Source organism: Botryllus schlosseri, chromosome 1 (assembly GCF_051294905.1).
Source record: "Botryllus schlosseri isolate E-star chromosome 1, Bs_hap1, whole genome shotgun sequence".
NCBI lineage: Eukaryota > Metazoa > Chordata > Ascidiacea > Stolidobranchia > Styelidae > Botryllus > Botryllus schlosseri.
In genome coordinates this window covers 32441150-32456837 of record NC_137236.1, presented here as the reverse complement: position 1 = coordinate 32456837, position 15688 = coordinate 32441150, and the positions used below count along the sequence as shown (strand labels likewise).

Below are 15688 nucleotides of genomic sequence, written 5' to 3'. Positions count from 1 at the left end.
TTGTCGCAACTAACACAGTTGCTTTCCGAATGTGCCCATCACCACTTGGCGTGACAACCTCAACTCGGCCAAGTTTCCAAGAATTCCGGGGCTGATTAGGGTCGGAAATTAAAACAATATCGCCGGGTTTGAAGTCCCGTTTGACATCATTCCATTTACTTCGATTTTGCAGTGAGCTCAAATACTCACGTTTCCATTTACTCCAAAACTCATTGGCAAGGTACTGAACCCTGCGCCATCTCTTGACCAAATATATATCACATTTTTGAAATACTCCTGGTGGAGGCAATAAAACCTTAGACTTCAATGTGAGAATATGCTGAGGGGACAATGGGATTGGCGCTGATGGGTCATTCAAATTTTGCACACACAACGGTCTTGAATTTACAATATTCTCAACTTCGGTAAGAAAGGTACGGTAAGACTCATCACACAAGATATGACCAAATTTCAGCAACAAAGGATTAAGAGCAGCCTTCACGGTTCGGATTTGTCTTTCGACTGCTCCTGACATGTGACTAGCATGGGGAACGGCAAAGTTGAATTCAATAAAATCGCAATGCTCATTCAACAAGAAGTTTTTCACTTTAGTTTGGTTCAATTTCAAAGCAGCTTTTTTCAGCTCATTACTAGCGCCGACAAAATTTGTGCCACAGTCACATCTCAGTTGCTTCATAGGACCTCTACGGGCCAACATTCTGCGGAGGGCATTGATGAAGGAATCAGTGGTCATAGCATTCAACGATTCCAAATGGATAGCACGGGACGACAAACAAGTAAACAAAACACAATAACGCTTCAGAGTAGATCGCTTCTCTTTCACGTAGTATATACCAAAGACATCGCACGGTTCAAAGGTGGACTCAGGGGCCGCAAAGGGACCCACGACATGCAGGAAACTAGGGCCACACAACCAACGACATTTTGCATTAAAATCACTCACAGGGATACCTCTACTGGCATCATCACTCGGGTTTTGTGCAGAAGGCACGTAGTACCATGAATCCACATTGGTATGGTCATGGATTGTCTGGACTCGATTTGCGACATACGCGTGAAACCGCTTTGCCTCATTTTTGATGTAGCCTAAAACTACCATGGAATCAACCCAGAAATATTCAACAACATTCTCATACTTCAACTCGTCGCGAAGAAACCGACTCATCCGCGACGACACAACAGCAGCGCTCAATTCCAATCAAGTTGGGCAGTCCTTTTCAAAACGAACGATTTGTTGTTGGGAATATCGACAGTCTCGTCTCGAAGCGGGAGAGGCATTTCGTAGTGCTTGTCTGGACGCTGCTTTATCCCGTCTGAAATCATCTGCAGGAATCTTCGATCTTCTACGGAGAGCGACGATAACTTTCCTTTATGCTCGGCGAACTCCAATTCGAACATGTTCTTCACGGCGTTCGGGTTGATTATCTCTTTTGCTCGAGACGCTAATACGATGTTAGCGTCATTGTTCATTTCTTGCACGATGATCCTATGACATATAGCATTGTTAGGATCAACGCCTTTACAGATTTTACCCACAACACCCCATCCCAAGTCTGTCTTCATAGCAAACGGCTCGTTATCTCCCCCAGCTACCACCTCACGAGGGATTAGGGCTGCGACCACATCACTTCCCAGCAAGATGCCGACTTTTGCATTCGGTAGATAAGGAGGCAACTCATCTGCTACCTTCTGGAGGTGAGCCCACTCTTTGCATGCGGACGCTTTAGGAATCTGTGTTCTGTTCGCGGGTATCTCATCTCTGACATACGCTTGTGCTACGTTGACACTCTTCTTCTTGTCATAAGATGTAACTTCGAGGTTCCAAACTTTCTCAATAGGCCATGCATCCTTTCCGCTCATTGTAGACAATTCGACATGTGTGGATTGACTATTCAGACGAAGCTCACTCTTTATCTCTTCCGTAACAAAAGAACGGTTACTTAACGAGTCCAATGCAGCGTAACAAAGGGTAATCTTCGTGGGATCCGACTTGGGATTAACCCAGACCGGCACCAGCATGGTATTATCGATTTCCATGGTTTCCGACTCACAGACTTGAATGCAATTTGAAACACCAGAAGCAGAACTCAAATGGAGGCTGGTTAAATGAAACTTGCCGCATGTCTTGCAAACCACACGCTTGGTACAGTCTTGCCCCTTGTGGGATCTACTACACTTTTCTCCACACCCATAACATAAAAACTTGTCGTACATAAACGATTTCCGCTCATTGAAGGGCAACTTCCCGAAATCAACACAATCCGGGATATGATGGCCTTTCTTTTTACAAAAGATGCAGTCGAACTCATCTGGCTTCACATTAGTTCCGAATGACACACTTGGCTTATCACGTGGAATCTTTTGAGCGGAATGAGTGACGTTACTATGTCGGTCTTCATTAAGCATTCTGAATTCCGGCATGTTTTGAAGCTCTGACTGATCTCTTACAAATGACACGAAATACTCAAAGGGCGGGTAGCAATTTTTATCATTCGTTTCCACTTTGTATTGCGACACTTTAACACGCCACTTCTCGACTAGTGACGGAGGTAACTTCTTCACTATGTACATATGACTTGACGAGTAATCAAGAATGCCCAACTCTGATACATAATGCTTGTTGACTACTACTTGCTCCAAAAAATCAGAGAATTCACGCAGGCCAAGTTTGTCATATTCCTTTATGTAGCGCCAAGCACGCAGTCTATTCAGGAAGGTTTGGCCAATGACAACAGGGCTTCCATACCTGTCTCGCAAGTCTCCGATTGCTTTTTGGTAGGATTCCTCCGTACCATTCAAAAAATGACTTTTAACAACTTTCAACGGGTTGGGACCAAGATGCTGTTTCAACAAATTCATCTTCTCATTGACACAGCAGACTCTATCTTCCACCAAAGCCTTGAACGAATTTTCCCACTCTATATAGTTGGTTTCATCACCATCAAAAACCCAAACTTTTATATCGGGTATTCGCGTCCTAGGTCTTACATTGTAATGATGTTCACTTGGTATAAGCATGGAATGATCGGTGGGCGGTTTAGGACTCGGCACAAACAGTTTTTGTTCAATTACTTGCGGTTCGACACACGAGACATGGTTCATTGGGGGAGATTTATCAATAACTAACGTTGGTGTTTTAGGTTCCGTAAATTTGACAGTAGATGGCCTTACTTCGGGACGGTCATGAGAGTCACTTAAAACAAAGTTTTTTACCTTGTCTCCCGAATCCAAAACCGGAACGCTATTCTGTATTTCTGCGAAGTTAGATCCAACACACTGGGTATCTTCATCCAGACCAAAGGGGTTCTCCTCCTTTTCAATTTGCTCACAAGCCTTGATCTCGGCTCGTTTTTCAGCAATTTGACTCTTCAGAGCCAATTGCGACAACTTTTTCTTCATTTCAGCTTCTTGCTCTGAAAATTCCAGTTTCGCTTCCAGAGCGGCTGCTTCCCTTATTCTCGTATGACGTAGCTCTTTGTTGCTGGCGAGGCTGGTGCGACTGTGTTGTGTATGGCGACTCGATCTCGAGCCGGCTCCAGATCTCGCGCGGCTACATACGGATCCATTTTCGGATGGAAGCATCATGAAGTCCATAACGGTTTGCTGAACTTTCTCAATTTTCATTTCAACCAACCTCAGACTTTTGGTGAAGTCCTTTGTTTCCGTATTTTCGGCGTACTTGGAAGTAATTTCTCCGGTAATTTTCCGCAATTCGTCTCTGTAGGAAGAAACACCTTTCATTGCTTCCCTTACTTCTTCTTTATTCGCTGATTGCGTTATAATATCCACAACCACTTCGATGCGACTTTTAACATCTCTTTCTGTTTCACGGAACTGACGTTCAAGTTCAATCAATCTCTGATCGAATCCATGGAAAGTGCCGTCACTACTGGTTGGAACATCAGAACCCACTGACTTGCTCTTCGCGGGGATCTGGTCCACAATTTCTTTCTTGACACTTCCACGTTCATCTTTAACATTCTCTGGACTTGGTGGAACTGGGCAGTCAGCACTCCCTGACGTTGCCACAGTTTGACTTTGTACGGCTGAGCCGTCAGCTATCTCCGACGTTGCTTCAGCTTCCATTATTTTCAACTTTTCCGACTTTCAACTTTATGGCTGGTAAAGTTTCTGACTGTAGCGGTCGCTGCAACGACTTGTTGCAAGACACGCTGGTATAATGCTTGATCGGAGTCGACGCTACAGCTACAGTTCCCGTTGCACGCACTAGTTGACTGACTAATGACCGCTCTGAGTACTCTTGCAATCCTGATCACACACGCAGATCCAAGGAGCTTTCTTTACTAGCACAGAACAGCCAAATAGTAGTAATTAGTGGTCAGAAACTTGTAGATTTACCAGGTTCAATGATACTGCGGTTCAATAAGAAATAGAAAGAATAAATGAAGCGAAATGGAGCCAATTGTCTATCTTACGTCTGCCGCGCCAGCGCGCCGACCTCCATATGCGGGCTCTGAGAACACGTGCGTCGTAGACTAACTGTGCCGTCACAGCTCGTGGCTTCGAGAGTGACCTATTTACGCTTTCGCGCACAACGGAATCGGGACAGACATTTACAATTCCGAAAATTTAACCAATTTGTGACTGTATCAGTAGTTTTGTGTTGGTCGAGATTTTGTTGCAACTTTTTCCTCTATAACCAATTGAATTGCAATTTGCAATAAATGTCCAGTTTTATCAATAGTTTCTAATAACTATGATTGTTGGTACATACACACAAATCCTATTTTATTCATTATTAGCAATTTTAAGAGAACTTTGAAAGCACTTGTTTTACATATTGAAGAAATATTAAAGAGGACGGAGTCGAGAGCATTTTACAAACTCCGACCCGACTCCAAGTCATGCTTAAAAGAGACTCCGACTCTATCAAAGTCAAATGAGCGAAACTCCGACTCCAGAGCCCTGTATGGTTACAGCCATAATCACTGACATTCATCAACATAATGGCACGTATTTCTATTCACAGACCGCTTGCAGGAAATTCGCAGGCTCATGCACCCCTAAATCATTCGACTTTGGCGATAATTACAGACTACGCGACCACTCGAGTATAGTCAAAATCCACTCGTCGAGTGTGCGGAAGGTTGCTATTATTTAGAACAAAAAAAAACTTACAGAAATCCTGATCTATGACAGAGGTTCTTGAACTTTTTAGACCGCAACCCGCATCTGAGTTTTAGTAGCATCTCGCGACCCAAGCCTCGTGCACCAAAAGGAATGCATTGTTATTATTAGTGTGCTATGTAGAACATAGAGAACGCGCAGACAACAGTTGTACGAAACGCAGCTAAGAAACATTTCTGACGAACACGATATCGAATTGGGGTGCATTACTTTCCTCTTCGGATCGCATTTGTGCTACTTTCTACTCAGATTGCAACGACGGGACTATTTGGTGCCCACCATTTCGATGACCAGACCTATCAGTGTTCAAGGCCAACCACGGGCGGTCATTTGTGGTCAAGGTTTTATCGACGCCGATCGTTTTGGCATCGCACTTGACCAAGACGTACGTCGGCTCAAACTTCATTTCTTCTGGCGTGGAAGGGGTTGGCCTCGAAATGCCAGTGTCTCATAGTCCCACGCCAGCAAGTTGCACAGCACTACACTAAAGCATCCCAACCGTCCCCGACACTGTTCTCCAGATAAACCAATATTGGATGAGCCTTATCGTGAATTCAAAGCAATTTGTGTGTTACTAAAACAGAGGTGGGCAAACTTTTGAGCTCGCGGGCCGCATTCAACATCTGAATCCATTCGCGGGCCGCACCCATAAAATTCGGATTATACACCAAAACACAATATTGTTATTTGATTATATAGTGATGACATGGAGATAATATATAAGCTTATTTAGAAAAACGAAACATTGCTTTGATGATACCGTACACGCGTCAGAAACAGTGGCGAGATTTCATACGCTGGTCGACCTCAATAACCAATTTGTTAAAACTATAGAGATGAAAGTCGGTTGTCCCAACTCCCAATTCTTAAAACAGGATTGAAATTTGAATCTGTGAGCACTGAGCAGCAATCTGTTCATGTATTTACTAATACCACTGTTGGTACAGTTCCAGGACACACAATGCTGACAGCATCATAACAATGTTAGCTTCACACACGCTTCTACTGTGTGTAGATAAAATATAAATACACCAATTCTACGCATACAGAGAACGAAGACACGCGCTATTCGTTTTTATATCATGCACATCACTGAAATAATTAAAACTGAGTGGCCAAACTGAAATCACACCCGTTATCCGAATTATGTCAATCTCGTTTGGGATTTCTGTGATGTTTTAGCAGTTGAAACCTTTCAAACTGCTCGGGCCCTGAGATCGAGCTGTCGCGCCAGAAATTGAACATAAAAAGTAAAAAAGCAGGTATTTACCTAAGAACAGTTGCTCTCAAACTTTTTAAGACACGCCCCTTTATGATGGTGAAAGACTTCGCATCCCCCCTCTTATCGTCATATCACAAAACGCAACCACTGCGGATGAGAGATTTTTAAATATGAAATTCTGACTAACTACAGATTAATACTCATGATCTGTATGCAAATCGCGCGAAGCGCGAAGAAAATTAAAGTTGAGCTCAGCTTCGCGCCCCCTTCAGATGCTTTCACGCCGCCAATAGGGGCTCGCCTTCAGTTTGACAACCACTGCCTTTGGATTATCGTGGGGAAATATACCAAGAAAAAGGTTTTTCAAGTCTCTGCATTAATTCGATTTTAGTACGCATTTTATCAATATTTTTAAGAAGTTTCTTTTGACTCTTGCGGGCCGTAGTTTGCCCACCCCTGTACTAAAACGTCGACAAGCCATTATTGCAGTAACGAGTTTTCTTCGTGTATTAGGCTATAGTACCCAAAACAGTGACCTCGGACATGTAAGTACAAGCTATCTATAAAAATCGAGCGAAGAATTTTTTGTTGCAAAAATTTCAACAAATATCACATACATATTGAAATATCGCTCACCGCTCTGGTCCCCTCGCGACGAATACTTTAGGAGCCCCTGTCCTATGACCCTTTCTTACCCACCGACGCACAACACATTCGGTTCAGATTCTGTAGCACATGATGCAATACAAGTGTTTATGTAGGATTTTACATGGGCATTGAACATGTTTCCCACTAATATTACTGCTTCTGACTGGCTTTCAAATCCGCTGTTTCCGATTTTTACGCGCGGAAACACCTTAACCGGATATACACTGACGCAAAACGTTGTTATACAGCAACAGTCAAATGCTCCAAATGAAAATGTATATTAGGAAATATGTACAAACGATCCAAAAGAGATACCTTGTCAGCACGTGGTGATCTAGCCCGTGGTGAGCTAGAATGAGATTACAACTTAATTAAACGTCACAGGAAAATGGTCAATAAAAACGGAGGACGGACGCTTTATATAACCTTGAGCCAAATAGACGAAGTTGATCACTGGTGACCAAATTATGACATGAAATGATAGATGTAAACAATACATAACAGTCGGCAACAACTACATTTAATGATAAGGAACACCATAATGACAAGTCGGAATATTGTCACAAACAGCTATACCAGCAGTTGCTTTTCACAAGACCTGAATAGAAACAGAACAATGCCTTGAAGAGATCATTTGATAAAGAAGCATTTACAAGCGAAGCATTCTAGTGATATTCCCAAAGGGTTACTTAGCAGTAGTTGAAATGGAGTACCGCTATTCAGTAAGAAACCATCTTACAGTTTACATGTCTACTGTCTAGCACAGGGGCGGGCCGGATCCGGCCCGCGGGGAGTTTTCCATCTTACATGATAGTGTGGCCCGTGGCCCCAGTCTGCCGAGATTTCTCACTACTTACTAATGCCCTAATGTCGTTTGTGGTAATCAGGGTGTTTGTCGACTACAAAGGTCATTTACACCATGCTGATAAGCCTTATTTTTCATTCCGTAACCGCCGACTTGTAGCACGGCCCAGTTCTAGGCTTTTGTAAGACGTAGGGTTACGGTTACCCTATTTTGGAAATCTGAAGGGCACTTTTCAAAATTTTCATACTTGCAAAACCGGAGGAAAATCCTGAAAAATGGTAAATTTTTTCTACTTCATGGTTGATTGACTAAAATAAATAAAGGTCAACTTTCTCGCTCCGCGCCTAAAATAGTTTTTTCTTTCACAATATCAGTTGGTTGACTAAAAAAGGGTCAACTGTCCGGCTCACCTCCCGAAATAGCCGCTGGTGCGTTACTTCGGTGCTAAATTACTGTATCTCAGTCGATTTTGCAATAAATTCAACTAAAATTCTCAAAAAAGAGGACAAAATCCCAAAAATAGGACATGTGGACGTCATCCGAGGACATTTTCAAAAAGAGGACAATACCTCTTAAAAGAGGACGTATGGTAACCCTTGTAAGGCACCTCTTATACCAGCGGTCGCCAACTCGAAAACGGTCGCGGGCCACTTTTCAAATTTCGTAGATGACGCGGACCGCAATAATTCAATATAGAGATTGTTGAACAACGATGCTATCTCGTCACCTACTCAACACTAATGAATTGATATCTTGGTAAATTAGGGGTACCAGGGTTATCCAACGCCTTGAAATCTTAATTAAGGATTGCGCCGTGTGTTGATTGATGTGATAGAAGCAGACATGGTGGCGCCTGTATGACAATGCTATTCTCAAATCCACATTGTCTTCGTCATTATCGACGAGAAATGGCTTTGAAGCGACATTGCTGTCGTTAAAGTACATTCGTTAAATACGACTTATTCCTTGCAGATGTGGTTAAATTGGCGAATAATGTATCGATCCAGCAATCCGGCCCGCCAAGCACTTAATTTTCCTATATCCGGCCCCCCGACTGGAGAAGTTGCCCGCCCCTGGTCTAGTGTCTACTGCAACTGTATATGGGAATAGCACTGGGCATTCAATCATAGGAATTTGAAGACCTGTGACAATTCAAAAATAACGCAAGAAAATGCGTTTATGTTAGGTGGACTCTGAAGAGCAAATTAGTAAAATTTTTGGTGGCTGTGAAAAATGAATAGTAATATGGCGGTTAAATTATTTTAAATGAATTAATTCTTTCAGACAAATATTCCGGCTATAGTTTTTTCCACAGCATGCATGTTAGGGTCGTTCAAAAATGGAGTTTTCATTCAAATTTTACTTGTGTGGTTGACTGAAAATATCGCTGCACATCAAATTTTGCTCGACTTCCACTTTTGGAAGCGAAGCTATTGGAGATGAAAAAAAATTTAATTATACAATATTTTTGATTTGAAATAATAGCATTGAAGGTGGGTAGACTTCCCATTGTATATACGTCTACTATTTTGCATGGATGTTCAGATGCTGCACAAGGTTACCCGGATTACTAAATGCTTTCGCGCATATACCACACTGATAGTTTTTGATGTCAAAATGCATATTCATATGAATCTTGAGGTGATCCTTTTTAGTAAATGCTTTCCCACATATATCACATCCATGAACTTTGATGCCGGCATGCATATCCATATGACGGCCGAGGTCGAGCTTCCAGCTGAATGCTTTCCCACATAATTCACATTTGTGATTTTTGATTCCGACATGTGCAGCGTAATGTAGCTTGAGGTTACTTTTTCCAGTAACTTCCTTCCCACATATATCACATTTATGCTTTTTGATACCAGCATGCACATCCATGTGAACGTTGAGGCAACTCTTCCGAGTAAATGCTCTACCACATATGGGACAGTCATAGTTTCGATTTTTGATGCTAGTATGGATCTCCATATGCCACTTGAGTTCGATCGTATGAGTGAATGTTTTCCCACATATATCACACTCGTGATTTTTCATGGCAAAATGCCTATTCACATGAATCTTGAGGTTCCGCTTCAGACTGAATGCTTTACCACAGATATCACATTCATGGTTTTTCATATCAAAATGCATATCCATATGAAGCTTGACTTTACTCTTTAGACTGAATGCTTTTCCACAAATATCGCATTTTTGGTCTTTGACGTCAGCATGAGTACCCATATGATTTTTGAGTCCACCATTCAGTCTGAACGCTTTCCCACATATATCACATTTATGGTTTTTGACACCGGCATGCATACCCATATGACGCTCGAGACGATTCTGATGAATAAATGCTTTGCCACATATATCACAATTATAGTTTTTGATGCCAAGATGTCTATTTATATGAATCTTGGCGCTACCTTTCTGTGAAAATGATTTCCCACATATATCACATTCATGTTCTTTGATGCCAGAATGTATTTTCATATGAATCTCGACGCTACCTTTCCGAGTAAATGCTTTTCCACATATACCGCACTTATGATTTTTCACGCCAGCATGTACATTCATATGCGTCTTGAGGTTATTCTTCGTAAAGAAGGCCTTTCCACATACATCGCATCTTTGCTTTTTCACACCAGCGTGCATATCCTTATGACTCTCGAGATTAACCTCAGCAGTAAATGCTTTCCCACATATATCACATTTATGATTTTTGACGCCAATATGTATCTTCATATGAAGCTTGACGCCATATTTTTGTGTAAATGCTTTACCACATATATCACATTCATGAATTTTTCTATCAGCATGTATTTCCATATGAAGCTTCACGCTATCCTTCCGAGTAAATCCTTTCCCACATACATCGCATTTATGATTTTTGCGGCCAGAATGTATATTCATATGAGTCTTGAGGTTATTCTTCTTAGTGAATGTCTTTCCACATACATCACACTTTTGGTTTTTGACACCAGCATGCATATCCTTGTGAAGCTTGAGATTCTCTTTTCGAGTAAATGCTTTCCAACATATATCACATTTATGATTGTATCGCTAGATCATTAGAAGAAAATTGAGACACCAGACACGGTCTATTAAAATATGAGATGAATTAAATAAGGACATATGTAATGTCTCTAGTCATGCGCAATAACTCGAGTAGAAGTCTAATCAATCCAAAAAGTGACTCAAGTGATTTTCTTCAGAATGGAAAGTAACTCCAAGTCACGGGAAAATATAGAAAACGGGCTTTGGTCTCTCCCAGTCAATAGTACACATGGTCATTTTATGTGTTCTTCACAGTGCAATATACAGTGATGTCATCTAATAGAACAATGTTTCCTTTCCCCTCCCCTTTAATTTTCACTGTGGCTACCAGCATGTGAACAGTCTTACACCGTAATGCAGACCTGGGTAAAGTGCGGCCCACGGGTCCGTTGCTTGGAAGTCAAAACATAAAACCTACTTTTGAATATTGCTGCGTGGAATAAAACTATATGCTGTATAAACTGAACTGGAACGGAGATTGGTTTACTTTGAAGCCTAATATGCCGCGATTACGCAGCTTACGTCCCTCGCAAGCTCACAGGCATAATCCAGATTCAAAATAAAGAAAATGTAGCAAAGTATGTTGTAACAATCTAAGTCACAAGAAGACACTCTTAGCATATATTTCAGTTCAAACCTTCTTTGTTGCCATTGTCACATAACGCGTTGCCCTGTCTGTAATGCAAATTGATTCGTGATAGGCCAATGTTTCGAAATACCTGTTTTGTAAAGTCTATCAATGCTCGTTTCTACTACGAGACATCATCATCCATAAATAATGAACGGGCATGTCATAAAAGAACGCCGAAAGCTGAAATTCGAAGACGGCATGGACAGGGGCGTAGCCAGCCGAGAAAAAAAAAACGGGGGATATTTCAAAAAATGGGGGGTGTTTTTTAAGAAAGGAGAATGCTTCAAAAAATGATGTTCCAGTTCTTACCGATTCATGAGGTTGATTGTATACACAAATGCAGATATTGCAATGGTCAGATAATCTTCCTTGTGTTTGTGACTTCATCATTCGCATACCGTATATATATATATAACCACGTTGTACGATTTAAATACAACACCACAACCCATAAGCTAAGATAACGGCAGAAAGAGAGACAGCGAGGTATCATGACCTAATTACCAAAGCGAAACGCAAAACAATTCTCCACTCCAGCCTCGGCGAAGCGGAACGAAGCTGCAAAATCGGTCGTTGACGTTCCATGTTTTATTTCTATAGTGATACGCTAATTACTCCCGCTGTCACAGACGAGAGAGGAATAGGAGAAAAAAGGGTACCGTCGCATTTATTGTTCTGTGAAGACGCTGATTGGGCATCTAATCACGAATGAGCATTAAGTGATTATACTAAGATAAACAGAGAGCTAGATTTTGGATTCAAGAGGAGGAGGAGTTTGAGCTTGGGAAAGGGGGATATTGGACACCGATTATCCCCCGCTGTCTACGCCCCTGGGCATGGAGCACTAAACACAGGGCCGCAACTGCCACACCCCAAACCCCCAATCAGAGTAGGCCCGAGCTCCAAGGCTGCCCAAAATTATTTCATAAATTAACATAAATTATAGAGCATTTTTCAGATATTTATAAAACGTTATTCCAATTTCCTTCATGCTTCGCGCGACTTATCGTGGCTAATTGTTATGATTTTAAAATGGGTATACCTCTCTCTGCAAGTAACACTCAATTCATAGAGATCAACATTTCGCCGCCGGCCGTTACCGCGTCACGACACACCAAGACGTTGACCATGACGTTTCGGCGAACATATGACTCTGCGAAGTGTGCCGCCAACATGCTCGACGGCGAGGAAACCTTGACCAAAAGCACCGCCTCATGTCATTACACCAAGTCGCAACAGTTCGGAAGGCAGCGAACAAGACAATAAGCTTTGTAGAATCCCAAATACTTTTAAACGTCTTACTACAAAGACACGGATTAAAGAGAAAACAAAATGTATCATGTTTAATATTGTTTCGAGTTATGACGGAAAATATATATAGATTATCGGTTTTGTTAACTGTCATTCTCTCATTATCAAATATCAACGCATAACAATGTACTTCACTGCTTTTAATTCGGAAATACAATTAATACGCTGGAGAATTTAGTTGAACACTTTGACTCGGCCCGCCAACGTATTTTCTGTTATTCATTTTCCCCGAAGAGAGAAATAATTGCCCACCCCTGCCGTAACGCAATGGTTCCACAAATGCTCAGTGTGTGACCAAAATCTGAGCGGTATTTCAACTTCTCGTGACCCAAGCCTCACGAACGAAAAGAAATGCATTAAGTGCATGCATCAGCATGGTTGATATATATACCTGCTGAGTGTTAGCTGTTACATTTTACCAGGCATCAATGCACTAGAAGGACACAATCTCAGACACGGCATTTTAGGCCTTCATCAGAAGTCATTACGGGATGGAAGCAGCACACTTTGAGACAAGTTAAGGACTAGGTGCTGCACCTGAGAAAGTCATCTGCAAAAAATGCAGCATTCAACTTGCACATCAAGAACATACCGTAGTAGGTCAGTGCCAGTGGTACTGGACTTTTTTTTCAGCACCCTATTTCAGAAATTTGCATGGTCGCATGAAGCGCGAAATTTTTTTTGCAAGATATTGACTGAATTATATCAATAAATATGTGGGGGTCGCATCTGTATACCACTAGGCTCATTTGGCAAGGACAGGAATATTCGTTGTTTAGACATAGCAAAATCGACGGTATCAGTGAACATGCCTTTATCATTTTGGGCAAATGTTTTGTCGACGATCTCGCTGCGAGTGCACAAGCGAAACCACATGTTGGACGACACGTTATCTCCTAATTTCGAATATAGTTAGACTCAATTCTGTGAATAATATGTAGCCTATTTATAATTTTCAGAAGGGGGCTCAAATACTGAATGCAAGAAATCTAGTGACAATGAATCATGCGATGTGAAGTACCGAGAAAAATTTCAAGTCAAATAAATCTGCTATGAAATATTCTACTTTATGGTCATATACGAAGATCTGGGATAAATGTGGCTAGCCCCTGGATACGTCAATGCGTCAGAACTGTTGTTTTAGTCATCATCAAATTTCGCGCTCATGCTAATCAAATTTTGGTTGGCCATGCAATTGTACCTGATGTCATAAATAATTTCGAGACCCTGCAGGCCACACCTAACCTTCTCGTATGCCAAATTTGGCCTGCGTGCCACGGGCTGGCCACACCTGATCTTCATGGTTATTAATAACAGTGATTGGTTGTACATAAGAATTCTATTGACAACTCTTTGAAAGCAAATGTTTTCATGATAGCGAAGTTGGGAGTCAGAGTCGAAGTCAGGGTCATTCTCACAGACTCCGACTCCAGTCAGTATTTTCTACACGCTTCGCGCAACATGCTGTCATGTTGCTTTTAATATTTTTACCCCTTTGTGAAAATGAAAGAACACCTAAAGTATCAGATTGAGTGTAACTATTATTCGCGATTACGATAGAAAGTGTCGTTAAACATATACGACCTTGCGTTTGCGCTCGCAGAAAGACCGTCGACTATGAAACTATGAAGGCCTGCAATATAGTCAAGTGACAATATTATTGACCTACGAACTTTGAAATATTTTTGCGCTTGGAGCGACTAGTGGCCCGGCGCAATGGTTCGTCAATCAAATGTGGCCCTTTGCCTGAAAAGGTTGGCCGCCCCTGATTTGGAGGCACGCATGCAGCACGCCGAGAAACACCGTCTCCTTTCTGAATTGAATGAGCAAATGCACGTTCTTTGTTGTTAAGCCGGGAATAGACGATCCGTTACCGCGTCCGTGTCTTTATCTTGTTATTTCTCTTCTCAAACGGATGCGTGTGAGAGAGAAGAGGGACGAGGAAAAAATAAGGAGCAGCAAGCGCAAAAGTGTGAGAACTCGCACGCGTGATCGGGACATCGCACTTTCTGAAGTTGCAGTGATTAATCATGCTATTTTCAGTTGTAACACAAAATGAATAATATAGAAGATGAGAATCTAATTACCCCTGTGTATAGAGCAGTACAATCACACCAATCCAGACTACTATAACAAGGTAGCCAGGAACACAATTTGGCGTGATATTGTTCTGGGATTTGGACTTGAAGATATGTAAAGTATACGGGGTCTTTGCATGCTCGGCATTGTACACATTAACATTCAGAATCCAATGGGGATGACATAAAAGCAGCCAGAAAACCTAAAAGTTCAACATTTTTATTCCTAAGGCTTGAGATTTTCACCACTTTTCTAAAAACAGAGCATACTTCTAAACCAATGGACCCTCAAGCTCAAACACCACAGCGACAATAATATCAAGCTCAATATACAGTTGTGAATATCCCCAACAATCTCAACTGTGCAGGTGATGATCACCGATACTTGACAGTCACGGCTGAGCGCATATTGTTTACTACCCTTGCGATGACGCAATCTCACTAATCCCACTAAACGCATGCACTCCACACGGATCGTCTATTCCCGGCTTTAGTCTTTTAATCGTAGTGCAAAATTGGACAGTGTGTTATTGTGCATGATTACGAATTGAAATTCATTCCAGCGCCTTCCGCGGAGCAATTCTGAGTAGATTGAGAAATTGTTTTATTATCCAGCACATTCGTAACAAATGATGAGATTTTCTGCATGAAATACTTTCATTAAATAGACAGCAAATGTCGAGCATGATCATAGGCCACATTATGACCACTGACGGCTTTGTGGTATCGCTCTCGCTAATTCGACAGTGCACACTGATCTCCGAGTTTTTTTTATGGAAAAATGGACCAAAAAGTAGCTATTCACA

At 41.7% G+C, this 15688-nt stretch overlaps 1 protein-coding gene across 1 annotated transcript; it reads right to left on the bottom strand.

The window, feature by feature from the left end:
• Positions 1 to 4286: 4286 nt before the first annotated feature.
• Positions 4287 to 14137, bottom strand: LOC145438076 (uncharacterized). The gene is made up of 3 exons (XM_080315469.1): positions 9349 to 14137; positions 7140 to 7242; positions 4287 to 4534 (listed from the first exon to the last, which is right to left on the bottom strand). Exons 1-3 carry the CDS (start codon positions 10794 to 10796, stop codon positions 4433 to 4435), a joined length of 1653 nt encoding a protein of 550 aa, XP_080171595.1. The 5' UTR covers positions 10797 to 14137; the 3' UTR covers positions 4287 to 4432.
• Positions 14138 to 15688: the final 1551 nt, after the last annotated feature.

Coding starts and splice junctions, on each gene's coding strand:
- LOC145438076 (XM_080315469.1), bottom strand. CDS start 10,796: ATGCATGCTGGTGTCAAAAACCAAAAGTGTGATGTATGTGGAAAGACA. Junction 7,243..9,348: donor CTGAACATCCATGCAAAATA/GTAGACGTATAT, acceptor GTTTTGCGTCAG/TGTATATCCGGTTAAGGTGT. Junction 4,535..7,139: donor GAAACATGTTCAATGCCCAT/GTAAAATCCTAC, acceptor AAGCGTAAATAG/GTCACTCTCGAAGCCACGAG.